Source organism: Camelus bactrianus, chromosome 4 (genome assembly GCF_048773025.1).
Source record: "Camelus bactrianus isolate YW-2024 breed Bactrian camel chromosome 4, ASM4877302v1, whole genome shotgun sequence".
NCBI lineage: Eukaryota > Metazoa > Chordata > Mammalia > Artiodactyla > Camelidae > Camelus > Camelus bactrianus.
The window spans coordinates 66,508,161-66,525,583 of NC_133542.1; the positions used below are offsets into that span (position 1 = coordinate 66,508,161).

A 17,423-nucleotide genomic window follows, 5' to 3' on the forward strand; every position below is an offset into this window, starting at 1 on the left:
CTCATATGATGAAATTTTATGCTGTCATCACAGATTACACTGATTAGCTTTTAAACTAAATAACAAGTGTATACTAGAGATACATCAATGAATTTGTACATATATCTATAGCTACATCAGTGAGACCACAGTATGATAGAGACTGTTATCCTGATGTGTATTAGATGACAGAAAAAATTTTAATTTGCTCTGAGTGGTAAACAGAATATGATTCTGTTTGTCTGTTACAAGCTGCACATGTGTGTATGTGTGTGTGAATGTGAAGAAGGAAGCAGAGACTAGAAAGGCACATAACCAAACATTAAAAACAGTGATTATTTCTGGGTGTTAAGCTGGTAAATGAAGTTACTTATCTACATTTTCATCTGCAAGAAACATGTATCACTTTTACAATAAGAAAAACACCCAAATACAATTATTAATAAAACAATAATGAGGCACTGTTCCCACACATGACTAATAAAGCTATTGAGCTATAAACAGTATCTCTATATTTAATAACATTAAAATTCATTTCCCTTATCAAGGTATGTCCACTCCAAGGACTAAATTTTAATACAAGATACATGGAGGTATCATGGTTGAAGCTGGCCGTTCTCTTTCTCCATTTTTATTCAAATTTGTCCGCACTTATTCTGATACATTGAGAAGAAGGGTACGTTTTTAAGAAATCAAAATAAAAGAGTTTGTGGGTGGCTAACCACAGACAGGGAGGGCTTCTGCACCACGGGGCAAAACTACTGAAAGAAAAGAAGGCCTGCCGCTAAAGGAACAAACAAAACAGAACAGGGAGGAGGATGTCCACGTGCTTAATGTGGGCATCCCAAAGCATTTGGTCAAGAAAGTAGGTCAGCCGACCGCCTTAGCCAGCCAGCCTGGGGTGGGTGGGACGAAGATTCTGTAAGCTGTTCACTAATTCGTTTACTGAGGATCACTTTTAGGACTCAGAGCAAGGCACACAGAGATGAATCAGACGTGGCTCCTGCCCACAAGGAACTCCTATTCTAGTAGTCAAGAGAGACGCACAAATAACTATGAGAGTGTAAGCACTGTGAAAGGGGGAGAAGTTCAATTACCTGCTTAGTTTCAAAGTTAACGAAACAGTACCCGCGAGGCTGTCCCTCCAAGGCACCTGACTTGTGGAAGAGGAAGTCAAACTGCTTCACTGTGCCAAACTTCTGCAGGAGCTTGAGGAGATGGTATCTGAGGAGAAAGAACAGCCCATGAGACCCTCTGGGAATTCTGTTGGCCACTCAGCAAGAACTGTGAGATAAAAGCAGGAGATAATTTATCCCAGGGATAAAATCTCACACCCCCGCCCCCTGCCTTCCTCCAAACTGTTGTGTTAGTTTATCTGGCAAAGAGAGTTGTTTGCCTCTATTTGGAATGGGAACTAGAATTGTCATGGCTATGCGTCTGTCCAGCACAAAAATACCAAACAAAAAACCACACCTAACAAACAGCTGTCTGCCCCACAGCACCATTTGTTTTTCTTTTGCAGAAAAGCTCAAAAATAGTGTCGATTTATTTATTTTTAATTCCTTGGCAGTGAAATAGTATTTGTGAATAACTGCAACTCCATCAGAAACACACACCCACACTCCAAAAGTCAAAGACAATCCTATCTCAAAAATAAACAGAGTAACAAACACACATACATTCACACAAACAGAAAAGAACAAGCCTGGAAGACTTCCCTGTTAGGTTTCATAGTTAATCATTAGCCCCAAATTGCACTTGGGAGAAACTGCCAAAAGCCAAAAAACCACAGCTAGTGGCACTTCCTTAAGTGCTTGGGAGTGTCCATCCCCGATGTGACAGAACCTCAGGACAACGTGATTGAGGCTGGTCTCACTGGGGCAGGGGAACCCGGCCAGTCCTAAAAATCATCCAGCTGCGGGTAACCAGCCAGCCTCAGTTGCTTTGACATGATCTATGCTCTGGAGCGTGGTCCAATAAAGAAGACAGACACCACGGAAGACATTTACACACGGCAGGAGGTTCACCCAAAGCTCCTACTTGCCACTCTGCCCCTCACCCTCTTCTTGGATTCCTCTCTCTAAAACTTACTTGGTTTCTACAGAGCTCTTAAGTTATTCAAACAGATGTGGCCTTAACAGGTTGCTGTGGCCAATCTCAATTCCGACTTCCTGTCATCTGATGTAAGGGTGAGACAAACCAACAGCTCTCCCGTTTCCTTTTCCTTTGGCCTTCCTCCTGGCATCCTCTGCGCTATTCAAATGGAGTCAAGGCTTTCTCTAAACAATGCTGTCCCTGTGATACTAAAAAGGTATCAGCCCACATGCTAAATCTGTTATTACTGGGAATTCTACCCCACAGGGAGTCAGTAAAGCTGTCGTTATAGCCACATTTATATTCACATTGTTTTCTAGGAGAAACGCATCAAGATTTTATTCTTGAGTAAGAATCCCCTTTGGGAGGCAGAAAGATATAAAATGGATCATAAGCTACACTAAATTTGAGACTAATGCACATCAACCATTATCCTGGATCAGGTGCCTGACACAGTGGAGCAAGGAAGACATAATACAGGTCTTACACTGAGGCAAGATGCAAGGATCCCAAGGCATAGTGTGGATATCAACCTAGTCTTTAGACCTGTTCTGAAGAAAACAACTGTAATCCTCTAGTTTCCAAATTCTCAATTCCCATCACAATACCTCAACTGCTAGTGAGAATGTAGGAGGCGATTCTCCAGGGAAAAGGGAGACACCTAAAGTGCACATTTCTGGTTTCACTTGATTTTTTTGAACAGGCTTACAGCAAGGGTGAGTCTCTCAAATGCACAGGCAGATGGAAGAGAAGCATCTCTCTCAGGGTCTTTAATTCACAGCTGCATCTTCCACTTAACTATACCTATTCAAACCTTAACGCTGCACCAGTTGCCGTGAATGGTGGGTCAAACCTGTTTTTTAAAAAGCAAACTAAGGGCTCTGTGGGCTGGTCATCTTTTCATTAGCTCCATTCTGCTTAATAGCAGGAAGGTAAGGAGATCGGCATTTCCTAGGAAATGAATTTTAATTTACTCAGGGAAAAAAAACAAAACAAAACGCCGACAGATTATTCTTTGAAAAGCTAACAAATGTGTTCTGCCCGAAAAGTGCGACCTTAAGATTCCAGGAACATCTGCTTAGGTCTGTGTCTTTCAACTTCTCCAGAACTTCTTTTCTTGTTTGATAATTTCTTGAAATTATCGGAACACCGAAACAAAAGGAATGAAATGTTTACTATTTTGCTTCCTGGAGATGGGGGCTGCAAGCTTAGATAGTGAAAGAAGCCTGAAGAATCTCGCTCTCACATCTGCAAGCACTTTTCATCTGCTGCTGAAGTACGGGCGAGCTCCCTACTCATCAGAGCCTTGCCTCACTTAATGAAACGTGGGTCCTTCAGGAGCTGGAGAATTAGCACACCAGTCCCATACGTATCTCTGCAACGTAATCAGTGTTTTCTGTAAGGGGTCTTTAAAACGGCCTTCCTGTCCAATGGCACAGAGTTAATTAATCTATACAAATGTTAAGATAGAGACCTACGATGTGTCAAGAATTGTATTAGGCACTTGGACTATCCAGAGGAATACAACTAGGTCTGTCTTCAAAGACCTGACATCCTGGTTAGAGGAGAGAGATATGTAAACAAACAATTCTAAAACAGTGTGAAGCTTGCAGATAGAGGAGTGTACAGAAGCACACAGATGGAGGGGACCAACTGTGTGGGGAAGGTGGTGGTGGTCAGTGAATGCCTTGAGCAAAGACATAAACATGAAAAGAGACAGATTCATCAGAAGAGAGTAGGGACAGGTGGGGAAAGATGTGTGCTGAGTGAGGGAATTTTAATTTGATGTTGTAGGGAGTGGGAAGCTGATTAAATGACATTCATTAAAGGTTTTTTTTTAATGCACAATTTGTTCTAGAGAAAATTTTCCTTATAAACTTACAGAAATTATTATGTAGTGGGTCTTTGTGTATATTCCCTATATGTTATTAAATGGTCTTATTCTGTTTCAAATTTAAGTAAGCAAACAGTGAAGGCTGTTTCATGGAAACCAAGGCATGAGAAGAAGCATGGGTCACAAAGTAAAAATAAGGAATGGGCTGAGAGAGACTTAGGGGCATCCTCAGGGGGAAACACTTTTTCCTCACATGCTCACGCATTTACTCTCCCTTGCATTCTAGTGTGTCCTTGAAAGTCTCCATCACAAGGGCATTTCCAAAAAAAAAAAATTTTTTTTAAAATAAGATACTTCAGGTTATGACTGTTCAGTTATATGGACTGTTATAATATTTGTGCAAAAAGCACCAAATTAAATTAGGCAGTGGGAAATTGGTCCAGTCATCAACTACTTCAGTAAAACTGCATCAACTTACTTAACTCTTCTTTACTTATAAAACAGGTAATATCTGTTCCACTTACCTCACAAGGTTGTTGCAAGCTTAAATAAGAGGAACTAAAGCAATATTAGACATAGAAGACATTTTCAGATCATTCAGTTGAACATTCTCACTTTATAGGTAAGAATTATGAGGTATAATGTAGTTGAGAGGAATCAGAGTACAGTAGAAAGAACACAGGTTTGGAATCTGTTATCTCCATAAATAAAAGCATGTCATCATTCCCTTAAATCCAAATCTCTAAGATCTATTAGTTGTACAAATATTTCTGGCATGTAACATGGCCCTGAAATGGTCAGTATTGCAACTACAAAGTGAACAGAATATCAAGAGTGCCAGGTAGTTGGTTAGCAACGCATATTCTGTTGAAAAGAGGCTAAGAGACACCCTACTATAACCTGAACAAAACTCAGATTAATAACCAATAGGAACACACACAAAGGATGACTAGAACTAATTACAAAATAAACTTTGAAAAATTGAAAAGTTTCTTTTAACTGCCGCTGTTTTACATACCCCTGTAACCACTCATGACAGTGAATATACACTATCACTTGTCTTCTACAAGAAGAGAGACAACATTTGTGCAGGAGGGGCATTCAATTCATTTTATAAAAGAGATCAGGAAGAGGAATGGGAAAGAGGAGGGACCTGTGTAGGAGAGAGAGATAAGGGTCTGCTGAAGGGAAACGGCAGGAACCAGCCGAGACTGGTGGGGGCTAACAGTTTAATTATGCAAACTGGAGGGTACTCTGCAAACTTCTGTTAAGAGTCATAAGAAGTTTAGAGATTTGGATTCAAATAATATATTCTGAGATTAGACGACAAGCCAGGTACCACATGTTCACATAAGTTTCATCATGTAATCCTTCAATGTTTGGGAATGACTGTATTTTAATAATTAATCTAAGTCCATCATTACCTACCTTGAGAGGAACAGGATCTGAAAGTTTACGCACTTCAAAAACTTGGAAGAAAACCACATATTTCTACAAGATAAGACCTATCTTACTACAATGTTTGGTTTCTTTCTTGTAATTAAATAAATTAAATGAGGTAACACTAAGCATTTCATGCTAACCATAAGCTATATATGACTGGCAGTTATGTCTTTAAAAAGAAATTTAATAAATCAGTTTGTTTAATCACAAAAATGTTTTAAAATAAGGAATCCATAGAAGAAAACAGTAGAAATGATCTCCGGTGAGACAGAGGTGGGAATTCACAGGTAGAGCCCGCAAGGCCCTGATCAGGTTTAATACTTGATGTCCACCTTCGGCCTGATATAAAAAAAGCAGAGATATCGGTGGGAAAGTTTTTGAGTCAATGTTCCTATTAATGCTCTTACTAAAGAAAACAGTCATATACTCCAACGTAAGACATAAACTGAGGTGGCAGATACCCATTTGAACCTTCCTGTCAAGCAGCAGGATACAATTAGAACAAGAGTATCATTACAGGGAACTGCAGCCAAAACAATGAACATTGTTTCCATGCTCCACATTTCCATTCAGACAAGCAGAGGTGGGAATGGAAACCACTCTTGGGAGCATCCTCTCACAGCCTGGGTTTTAGATGATGGAAACAGGTCCTCCGTTTAATTCCCTCATTAACTGAGAGCTTGGGCAGGTTCACACAGTCAACCTCAAAGCCATAAGCATAAAGAGAGCCAAAATAAATCCACGGTCTATATTCAGGACCCTCGTGACCACAATAACATAATTAGAGGGCAACACATCTTAAATACCATCATAATTTCTAGAGGGATCCAATGATAGCTACACTTAGCCAATTTGAGCTTGAGCAGGTTTAAGGGACTAAACTTTCTGCCATGATCCTGACATACTAGTTTATATCTCTTTTCCCCTCTTGTAATCCCAACCCTTTCAAACACTTGCTTTCATCCCAGATTCAAACAAGCAGACTCCTTTGTCTCCTCTCCCCTTGCCTTTAACACGATTCCAAAGGCAGTGCCTTCTAGGACTGATGATACACCCCATGCTGGCTTTAAGCACTGACCCCATACAGCTCAATACACTCACCCTTTACTATCCTGCCACCAACCACCACTTACCCCTACTGAACGATTGGGGGAAGGAAAAACCTCTCAATTCTCTCTGCTAAGAAATTTCTTTCCAATATAATGTCCGCCAATGGGGAATCAAGACAATTCAATTAGTTTGTGGCAACGGGCAAGGCACTTCCATCTCTTGGGCCTCCATCGCCTCTACTGTAGGATAAAACAGCTGGAATATGTCAGAGCCCTATAAATGACTGCGAAAGAAAGGGTGCCTGTTGCCAAAAGGCACAGGGTGCACCCCGTTCCCTCCTTTGATCAGAGCAACTCTGAACTTTCATTTTATATATAGGTTCTGATTACTTTAGGACAAGGTTCCTCCAATTTAGAAAGTTTGAAAACTGCTTAGCATGGCACTTGGTACACAGTAGGCATTCAAATAATTTAATGAATAACTGAAAACCAAAGGGACTTAGATGATCTCTAAGATCCCTTCTGATTTTCTGTAGTTCCACGGCTGATTAACATGAATTAGAGTCAACTGGTACCTCTCTGCCTTTTTGTGAAGGTATTGAGACTTCTTCTGCTTGTTCCTTCATTTTAGGGAACAAAAGTATGCCCATGGCTGGTTCCAGAAAATAATTTCCTAGTCACTGGGTACAAGGATTCAAACTAGTTGAAAATAAAAGAACACCTTGGCAAGCAGGAAAAAGCAGTATAAGAAGTATATGATTTAAAGGTTATCCAAGTCTGTGTCTTTGCAGTACAAGAGTCCAAATGTAAGAAAAATGACAAGATAAAAGGCTAAAACAACATCACATTCCCTTCAAAGATAATTAAAACAAATAAAAGGGCCAAAGTATATCCTACATCCCTTGAAAATTCTCCTGAACATCACTACCACCATCATCCAATTTTGTAGGTCATGAACGAAAACACCTTAGACTTACTCTGTGATTTTGGGGTCCAGGTTGCCAATCCATAACCGGTGCCCTTCCTGTAGGGAACCCTCTGAAAGGATAGATGCATTCTCCAGGGGAAGAGTTTTGGTTTCTGCTTCCATCAATCTCTATGAAATACTTTAAAGGAAATGTAAACATTCAGGCAGGAGAGGAGCAACACTGTGTGAACATGAGACTTCAAATTCAATTCAACAAACATTTATTCAAAGAGAGCATGCCCTGGGCAGTCCTTCAAAGGCCTCAGTTATGTCACAAGCAGGGCCCCAGCTCCAGTTCCCTTGGGACAGCTCCTCTGGCAGCCAGAGAGCAAAGGCTTCCATTTAAGGTGAAAGGGGCGTGGTTTTGCGTGTAGAAACTAGTTTTCCTCTTCTAAAGCCACAGACTGACTGGGCAGGAGGCCAAAGTCTCTATTAACTACATGATACTCCAGCTCAACAACTGTGACCCAAAATATGCCTTGGAAACCACCAGAAAGCAAGTCTTAATGACACTTAATGGTATGGGTGGGGAAGAACAACAGTAAGTAACCAATTAGTTATTATTATGTTTAATACTTTGGGAGACACTGGAAAGAAAAGACTAACTTTCTCCTTAGTTATTCTAGCTCCATTTACTAGCTGTGTAACCTTTGGCAAATTACTTAACCACTCTGTTCCTCAGTTTCCTCATTTGTAAAATGGGGACAATTAAGAGACGTGCAGATTCACTGAGTTAATACACCAAAAGCATTAAGAACAATTCATGGCATCTTAGAAGCATTTGATTAATTTTTGCTTAAATGATTATCAGCCTTAGTTCCTGAAATGTCTCTTCTCACAGCCAAAAAAGGAGGATGAGGGTTATGGCGCAGACAGTAATCGAAAGAGCAAAAACCTTGTGGTCAGAAGGCCTGGTTCCAAATTTTGGCATTTCCACTTGAAGTCACTTTCAAGCTTCTGTTTCCTCATCTCTACATAATAAACCTTGCCCTGCTTATAACTTAAGAGTTGCTGAGAAGACCAAAAATGAGACAACAGATGTAAAATAAAGCTTTAATGCATAATGTGGTAGAGAAAGAAAAGATAAAAGGGCTGGGAAGCTGGCAGGTTCAGAACTCCCTGCCGGAGAAAACATGTGCGCTATAAAAGCAGACGTGCTCCGAGATCAGTACTGTGGGAACTGTGTGTTAATAACAGCTGAAGTATAACGAACACTGCCATCATCTCTTATTCACCTCAGCACAGACTATACGGTCTGGCACACAGTAGCCCCGAGATAACTGTTAAATTGTCATGTGTTTACTATCCCCACACATGAAGGTATTCTTCCTCTCTCACTCACATATTCAATCTGTTCCATAATGGGTGACAAGCAACTCCTAACTGCTAAACCCAGGGCTATGTGCTGAAAATAGAGAAACGAATAAGCCACAGCTCTTAATCCTACTTCCTGGGAGAAAGGTGAAACAGGCATAAACAGAATCCCAGCTGTGGGAACTGGGAAGGAGAAACGTTTTGTCTTCTCCCTGCTTTCCTTTCCTCCTACTTTCTCCCAGATCATTCATTCAAAAAATTTTTATAGAGCCTCTATTTTCCAGGCATTGTCGAGGTACTGGGGACAGGGCAGTGAACAAACAAGGTCTCTGCCCTCTGGACGCTTATATTTGGAAGAGGGGCAGGACAAAACAAAAGCAAAATAAACAACAAAATGTAATGTGTGATAAGTGCTGCAAACAGTTAAGCAAGGCTACTGACAAGGAGACTGGGGTTGGACTACTTTAGAGTTAGTAGGGAAGGGGGACCTCTAAAAAAGACATTAGAGATGAGACTTGAATGACAGAAACTCCTGATTTTCTCGTGTCTAAAACCGGCAATAATACCAACAGGTACTTAATAACACACGAGGGTATCATTTTTAGCAGGAAGAATGCAGACTATGGAGCCAAAGGATATGCACTGAAATTATGGCTTTTGCACCCAGTTATTGTGTCTTTACCAAGTCATGATCTCCCCCTTATGTGCCCTATTCTCAGAAAAGCTTTCCCTTTTAGGGTAGAGAATCTTGTTAGTCTATCAGTCACCTTTTTATTTCCATATAAGACTAACTCAATGCGTTATATACTGTTTTATCTTCTGTTTCCCTCACTAGAATGTAAGCTACTAGAGGGCAGGGCCTTGCCTATTTTGATCATGATTCTATCCCTGCCTGGCTCCTGGATGGCGCTCAACATCACCGAATTAATCAATGAAGCAGGCCACCTCAACACTGGGAGCCTGTTTCTTCTTGCTTCTTATAATGGGCATAATTATCCCTACCTTAAGGGTTGTTATGAGGCTTAAATATGACAATACATGTGACAGCTTAGCAGGGCGTTTTTTGAGGAAAGGTAAAGTGTAATAAAAGATCAAGAAGGCATACGGCCATCAAAATCCTTTGGGTCTGCAATGGCGACAAATCCTTAGATTCAGAGTTCACAAAACGCCTACTCCCCTAGCTAAGCTTCAACGACCCTGGAAACCAGGAACAGTTATTTAGGGTAACTGAAGTGCAGAGAAGCAAATGTGCTTGTTCCCACAAGCTAACAGTAACGGTGGGGTCAAGCCTGGAATCCCAGCTTCCCGATTCCTGGCCGCGAATTCCCAGATGCGATGGGTTATTACTAGGATTGTTATTTCCGGGCCAGCGGCGGGACAATCCGGGGCGGGGCCTGAGAAGCTGTCTCGCAAGGGCAGCCTCCTCTGGGAGCCCCTTGAGGGGCTGGCGCTAAGGTGCAGGCGGGCGTCGCGGCCGGACTCACCTTGTGACCCCGGCGTCGTTCCCTCGGCTCATGCCCCCAAAGCAGGTCCCCACTCCGCGTTCCGACGGCCCTCTAGATGCGTCCACCTCAAAGCCGCCAGCTGCCAGGCCGCCCGTGACGCACTACGCCTGCGCCGCCACGCCGCCCCGTGACGTCACGCCGCCCGCGCCGCCGCCGTCTCGCGAGTCTTTTGCTAGTACCCTGGGAGCTAGCTGGTGAGTGGCCTCGGCAGAGCCTCGAGGCGCGCGCGGGGTCCGGGTGCCAGAGACCTCTATTCAGGGACCTCTAGGGGATTTTAGAGGGTTTGAACACTGTCCCCGATGCGTTCCGTTGAAATCCGGCTTGACCTTTATGGCTGGGGGCGGGGCCTGTGGATCAGAGCGAGTCTCACGGGGTGGGGGCGGGGCTCATCGCTTCAGCTAGGAACTTCCAGGATGGGAGGCGGGGCTTGTCAAATAGTAGCTGCTGTTTAGTAGCCCGCTGCCTGGCAGGAACATTTAATCTTCGGAACGATGCCATGGGAGTAGGTATTTTTATCCCCGGAAGCTCGGAGAAATAACTTCATCAGGGTCACGCGGCTCGTGAATGATGGCGCTCAAATTCCAAAGCTTCAACTTTTAGCCATTACTCTGTTGTCATTTCAATAGCCCCTCTCTGTTTACAAAGTGCTTCTGCAGCCCCTGTCTCATTCGGTCTTCCTGGTAACTCTGACAAATAGTATTGTCAACTACAGAAGAGACTGAGGCCCAGAGAGTTTGACCTATCTAAGGTCACATACCTACAAAGTGCTCTTTCCCAGGCCTTCTGTAAGTTTGATACCTTTTTCCTTTCACCGTGCTCTATTGCATTCTCAGAATCTTGGAGAGCTTTATACTTGGAAAGAGTGAAAACCTGGTCTGACCTTTTACAGTTGAGGAAACAAGACTATGAAGAAATGACTTGCTACAAGTCTCAAGTCAGTGGCAGAGTTTCCACAGATGCTTTTTAAATACAGGGTAGTTAGGAATCTATAAAGGTAGTTATGAAACTGAAAAGGATGGTTGGCAAGGAGTGATGAGGGAAGGAGCATTGGAATCCAGACCTCCTAGCTCTTAGGCAGAAACCCGTTCTCCACCTGTTAAAGTGCCTCATCCTTAGGCTGTGCCAGGGAAGTGGTCCTGCAGATAGTTAGATACTGTAAATGCCTTCACATGGCACTGAATTTAGAGAAGAACTTGCCCTGTTATCTCTAAGTGAAAATATAGCAAACCAGGAGATAATGGAAGTAGTGTTGGGAAGTAGAGCCCAGGACCTTCTGTCTGAAGCTTAGATTTCAGTTCTGGTGCCAGCATTGTGACCTTGTGGAAAGACTTAATCTTTCTAGACTTTAACTCATGTATTCATCACATTTATTCAATGTCTCCTATGTTCAGGATTATGCTAGGGACTGGGAATACAGCTGTGAACAAGACAACCATAGGTTAGTCCTTGTAGTGCTGATAGTCTTATGGAGGGCATTAGACAATGATCAAATAACTACACAAAAGTTAATTGATATTGTTAAAGTAAGTGCCTTGAAATAGTACAGGATATTGTGACAGTGGGCGATAGGACATTTGACCTCTTGCACTAAGTGAAACAGCCAAGGAAGGCATCCTCTGAGGAAGTGATGCTTAAGCTGAAATCTGAAAGAAAGATGTGACATAATTTATTCAAGAAGTGGGGGATGATCATTTCAAGCAGATTCAATAGTATGTTTGAAGGCTCTGGAACAGGAAGAGTTTTCAAGGAAACGAAAGATTGGTTTGCTTTTTTGTAAAATGTGTGTGGTAATCACAATCCTGGTTATTGTGGGAATAAGGTAATCCATGTGAAAGTATTATATATACAACAAAGGCTTGTATGTGCACACCCACGTATATAAAAATGTGCGTATTATAAGCTAATATGCAGCTGGATTGGTAGGGGTTGCTGGGACAGCGAATAAGCCAAGACTTTGTGTTCCTCATCTGATTCTTTATAAAATTATGAAATTTTATGAAAAACAGGAAAATTCAACTTTTGAGAACCTCAACTTTGAGTAGAGAATATGTGCTTCAAGTAGTTTTTAAACCATTTCAACAGTTTGAATAATAATGCCAGTAATTGTACTGTTTTATGTACACAGTATAGAATAGTGGTTAAGAGCACAGACTCTGGAATGAAATTGCCTGAGATAAAATCTGGGGCAAATTATTTATCTGTACCTCTTTTTCTTTATCCATAAAATGGGTATAATAATTTACTTATCTCTTAGGGTTATCATGAGGTAAAAATGAGCTACCGTATGTAATACAGTACTTAGAATTGTTTCTGACACATAGTTATCACTATATAATTACTAGCTATTGATCCATTGTTATTGTTATAATTACCTTTTTAAAGAGTTGTTAATATCAACATGATAAAAGATGCAATGGAAACTAGCTCAGAGAAGCAGATGATCTACCCAAGATCACATAACTAATAAGTAGGCGAACTGAGATTCCAGTTCAAGACTGCATCCAAAGCCCAGATAATTCCTGCCACATTTTTTCTGAATGTAGGTTAGTTTTGTTGTATAATACTTGGGCTCTTGTAACATAGCAGTTCCTTTCCTCAACCTTCTGTGCTGAACTGAGTGTTAGTATGCGTGTTCTTAAGGTAAAGGGTCCAAGGGGCTGCCTTTGTTGAACTTACACTTTGAAGTTTCCTGATTTCTGTGCAATTAAAATCTACCCCTTAAAGCATTTCAGCAATGTGGTTTATTTATAGAGTTGTCTTCCGGGTCACGTGTACTGGGTCTGCTTTTGGGTTGCGTTTTCTGTCAAAGGTTGTTTATTTCTAACCCACTTTGATTTCCTGTTGCTTTGTGGATTAGTAGTATGACCTGCAACAGGAACACCAGGAAACCTGTCTTAAATGGGACAACCAGAAAGAGACCCTGTAGATTAAAAATTAAAAAAGCACATTATTTATTATACAGCCATATTTGGACATAAGTATGGGTTAGGCATTGGCTATATTAGGCAAAAACCTATATATAGAAACTTCAGAGGCAGATTTCAGTGAACAGTTTTGCTGCTATAGGGCAGAGCCATTAGCTCCATTCCCTTGGCCAGTGACAGTCTCTTTAGGCCTCAGCTTCTATATCTATAAAAAGGAGATTATTGTACTTTCTTTGTGGCATTGTTGAGAGGATTAAATGAATCATATGCATAAAGCAAGCAGCCCAAACCTGCCTCCATGGATAGTAGCTATTGATAATAATTAAAGAAGAGGAAAAAATTGCTGCCATTTTTAAATGTAGCTCTGTTTTTACTGACTTCATACACTGATCACTGACAGCTAGCCTCTCTTGCTATTAAAAATTCCATCAGGAAAAGTCATTTGCCTTTGTGCAACTCATTTGCTTTTCTTAAAAAAAAAAAAAAAGGTAGTAATGATAGCCAGCTTTATTAAGCAGGTACTATATTCCTGGCACTGTGCTAAGTTTTTACATGCATTCACTATCTCATTTTATTTTAAGAACACAATTATTTTTCTCATTTTGAAAATGAGTTAAGTGATGCCCCCGAACGTGGAATAAATTGCCCAAAGTTGAAATTTTTATCCAGATCCAGTGATCCAGGCTTCCTTGTACGTTAGTAATGAATGACATGCAAAATGTCTTTATTGTGTCTGACCCTGGCATGGAAATCTTTGAAAGGAAAGGTGCTAGCTATCAATAGATATTCTTTTTTGGGGAAGGTTTGCTCCTGCTGCCTACTAGACACTGTGCCCAGTGTTTTACTTACATTAAATCATTTGTTATTCCCAACCCTAAGAAATAACTATAATTATCTTCATTTTACAGTTTGAGGAAATCAAGGTGCAGAGATGTTCAGGGGCATTTAGTCACTGGTAGAGATGGGATTAGAGTCTAAGTCTTGTGGCTGCAAAACCCATGCTCTTATTCAGTTACTGTTATATACTGATGTTAGACTGCATCAGAATTTCAGGATGGGATTTTTTAAATGAGGTATGGGACTGTTTTTCAAAGATGGTAGCTTCCAGGTATTTGAAGCTAACTGTTCCTAATTTTTAGCTGAGTAATAATGGCCAGATTCCTGGCAGAAGCCATTAATGCTGCATTTGCTGGTTAGCTGGAGCTGTGTTCTGTCCCAGAGGTAGCTGTAGGCTCCAGCGTCTTTCCATGGTCAGAGACCTGAGAAGTATAATGTGTAACTTGTGTTAACACCAAGGGGGGTGGCATTTTCCAGAGCTTTCGTTCTATAACATGGCAGACCTCAAACCTCAACCATGCTTCAGACTCACATTAAAGTGCATTCTAATTGGTAATCAGTGCATAAGGAACCAAAGAAAATTTTAATTAAATGCTGTCATGTGAATTTTCCAGTCATTTTATGCCTGTTGAAATGATTTTATTTAGTTTAAAGTCCTCTTCCAGTGCTCTGCCCTTCCTCTTTATAGTGTAACTTTATCAAGATTTTGGGCCTTTTATCCTATAGAGGTTTAATTGCCATCATTAAGGATTTAGGCTGCTGCGCATTTATTTAACTCTATTCCCTGTGTACTCAGAGGCATTTGGTGTAGTGGAAAGACCATGGCAATTTGGAGTCCCGTAGACTGTGAACAAGTTACTTAATTCTCTGTGAACCTCAGTTTCTTCCTCCTATAAAATGAAGCTAATCCTATTTCCTTGTACAGCTGTTGGGAGGAGGATTAGAGATAATGTATTTAAATTGCCTATCACGTAGCTCAAAACTGATTGATAGGATTTGCTTGCTAACTGGCACAGATTAATGTCTGAAGTTGTAGTAGAGTCTGTTTTACTTACAGTGTCTTTTTGTCTTATTCTTTTTAGTGGATGTTCATAAGGATTGTCTTCAGTCATGGCCTTGGGTTTAAGGTGCTTCCGCTTGGTCCACCCTGCCTTTTGCAATTCCCTTGCAGCCTTGACCAGACCTGTTTCAAAAGTTACGATGAAGACCATGAGTGGAAGACGAAATGACCACGGGCAATACGTGGCCCATCCAGCTGTACCAGCCCGTCATTTTGCTACCAAGAAAGCCAAAGGTAGAGACCATATGACCTCCTCACTCCTGTCTTGTTTAGTCCTTGAATATCCTAGCTGGAAGGAATCTCAGCAATGTTCTGAATTTCTCCCCTTGCCACATGAAGAAATGATGTCTCAGATGGTTCAGCTGATTAGGTGAAAAGGTCATGTGACAGAGATGGTATCAATCTATTATACCTCTTGTTTTAAATCTAAAAGAAATTAGGCATTTTTGGAGTCATGCTGCTTCATATGTTACCATGGCCCTGAAAATGCCTAATTTCTTTTAGATTTAGAATTAGAGGTGTAGGTGCCAAGTAAACCAGAATACTTGTAGCAGGGATTAACATCTTTTCTCCTTCTTGGAAGATCTGTGTTGGAAGTAAAATTAAAACGAGCAGGTTGTTGGGTAGGAGGTATTAGAGCTGGGGATTTAGATGGGTGATCTTAATGGCTTGTGTCATCCAAGAACGAGACTTTGATATACCTCAGTTCTCAGCTTAAATATTGCTTCCTCAGTGAAGCCTTCCCTGGCCTCTTAGACTGGATCAGGTCCCTCGTTACATGCACTCGTGTGCACTGTTATTTTACCTTTGATGTACTTAGCACAGCACTCATTAATTAATTAACTGGAGGATTGATTATTGTTTGTTATGTCTTCCATACTGGACCTTGTGAGGATAGAATCTATTTCTTGTTTAGCAGCTAATAGGAACTGACACTTAGTATATATCAAAAAATGTTGTTGAAAGAATGAATGAATGACAAAACATTGTCAAGTAGACGTGCTATTTGCGGTGGTAAGTCAGGGAGTCCACTCCTAAAGATGGTGCTAGGAATATGCTGCTGAATATTTTTTCCACTGCTTTTCTTTTTATGGTTTCATTCAGACCTTCCCTCTTCTGTTCATAGGAAAATTACCAAGTTGCTGCGAGAGCATTAATGCATAGAAGACTTACATTCAGTTTTTAGTGGTAGTAGCAATAACTTTTGATCTGTGTGTTGCATTATATATATTTTTTAAATTCACATACATTTAATAAGTTAATTTGATCCTTAAAATTATCCATTGAATGGATTATAATTATCCAGTAAAGAAATTCTTGATAATTATCTAGTGAAGCACAGATCTAACCATTTTGCAAATGAGAAACCTGAGGTACATATGTAAGACGTTTGCCCATGACCATATCCAGTTAGCAGCAGAACTGGAATCTGGGGGCTCCTGGTGCCCACAGCCTTGCAGTCCTGTAGGGCACTAGATGCTAGCTACGGTGCATGGCAGCATCTTTTCACATTTAATTAGCTCTTCAGTTTTTGTCTTCTTGGACTGCCTCCTTAAAAAGTTGGTTATTTGACCTTTTTCTTTGGATTAATTGGATTTTTTTCTGTATTAGGAATGCTAATCCTTTGTTGATTGTATGCATGACAAGTATCTACTTTGCCTTTTTTACTTTATGGTTCCTTCATCGAACGTAAGTTTCAACGGTCATATTTTTCAGTTCTTTCCTTTATCATTTGTGCTTTTTATGTCTTATTTAACAAACCCTTATCTATCTGAAAGTCATAAAGCTATTCTTCTGTATTTTCTTCTAAATATTTTACAGGTTTTTACTTTTTGTATTTGTGTTTTTAATCCGTGTGGAATTTATTTCTGATTATGATGTGAGATAGGGAATCTAATTTTATTTCTTTTTTATATGGTTAATAAGTGTGTCAGCCTCACTATTGAATAGCCCTTCTTTACTCCCAGATTTGTAATGCCTCCTCTGTCATATGTCAGGTGTCTTTCTATGTGTGGTATATTTCCGAGCTCTTGATGTGTTGAACTGCTCATCTCTCCCTGCACTGAATTTCTTAATGCCTGAATCACTGTCATAAAGTCCTGACTCCAGTGGTACAAATCTTTCCCCTCACCACACACTAGCTTTTTCCTTTTCTTCTTAGCCTTTTGCTTTTCTTTGTAAAATTTATAATCATATTGTCAAGTTTTCTCCATAAAGATCTTGCACCATTCTTTAATCAGGTTTATATCTGGGCTATCATCATTTTTAGCACTTTTGTATATGATACAGTCTTAAAGTAACTTTTTGAATTATATATACAGAAAAGTGCATACATAAATTGTAAATGTATGGCTCAGTGAATTTTCACAAAGTAAATGCAACCATGTAACCATCACCCAGGTTAAGATATAGAGCAT

General features: G+C 40.5%; 2 protein-coding genes across 4 annotated transcripts in view; one reads left to right on the top strand and one right to left on the bottom strand.

The window, feature by feature from the left end:
* The window catches only part of RBM18 (RNA binding motif protein 18), a 19,461-nt gene extending 9,158 nt beyond the window's left edge, over positions 1–10,303 (bottom strand). The window contains exons 1-3 of one of the 2 annotated variants that reach the window (XM_010956183.3): positions 10,165–10,303; positions 7,377–7,505; positions 1,077–1,203 (exon numbers count right to left, since the gene is read on the bottom strand). In XM_010956183.3, the coding sequence (XP_010954485.1) occupies positions 1,077–1,203; positions 7,377–7,489 (240 nt within the window). In that variant the 5' untranslated portion in view covers positions 7,490–7,505; positions 10,165–10,303. The remainder of the gene's footprint in view (positions 1–1,076; positions 1,204–7,376; positions 7,506–10,164) is intronic. The other variant, XM_045517582.2, reaches the window with a different exon arrangement.
* The window catches only part of MRRF (mitochondrial ribosome recycling factor), a 53,503-nt gene continuing 46,319 nt past the window's right edge, over positions 10,240–17,423 (top strand). The window contains exons 1-2 of one of the 2 annotated variants that reach the window (XM_045517580.2): positions 10,240–10,379; positions 15,029–15,240. In XM_045517580.2, the coding sequence (XP_045373536.2) occupies positions 15,057–15,240 (184 nt within the window). In that variant the 5' untranslated portion in view covers positions 10,240–10,379; positions 15,029–15,056. The remainder of the gene's footprint in view (positions 10,380–15,028; positions 15,241–17,423) is intronic. The other variant, XM_010956185.3, reaches the window with a different exon arrangement.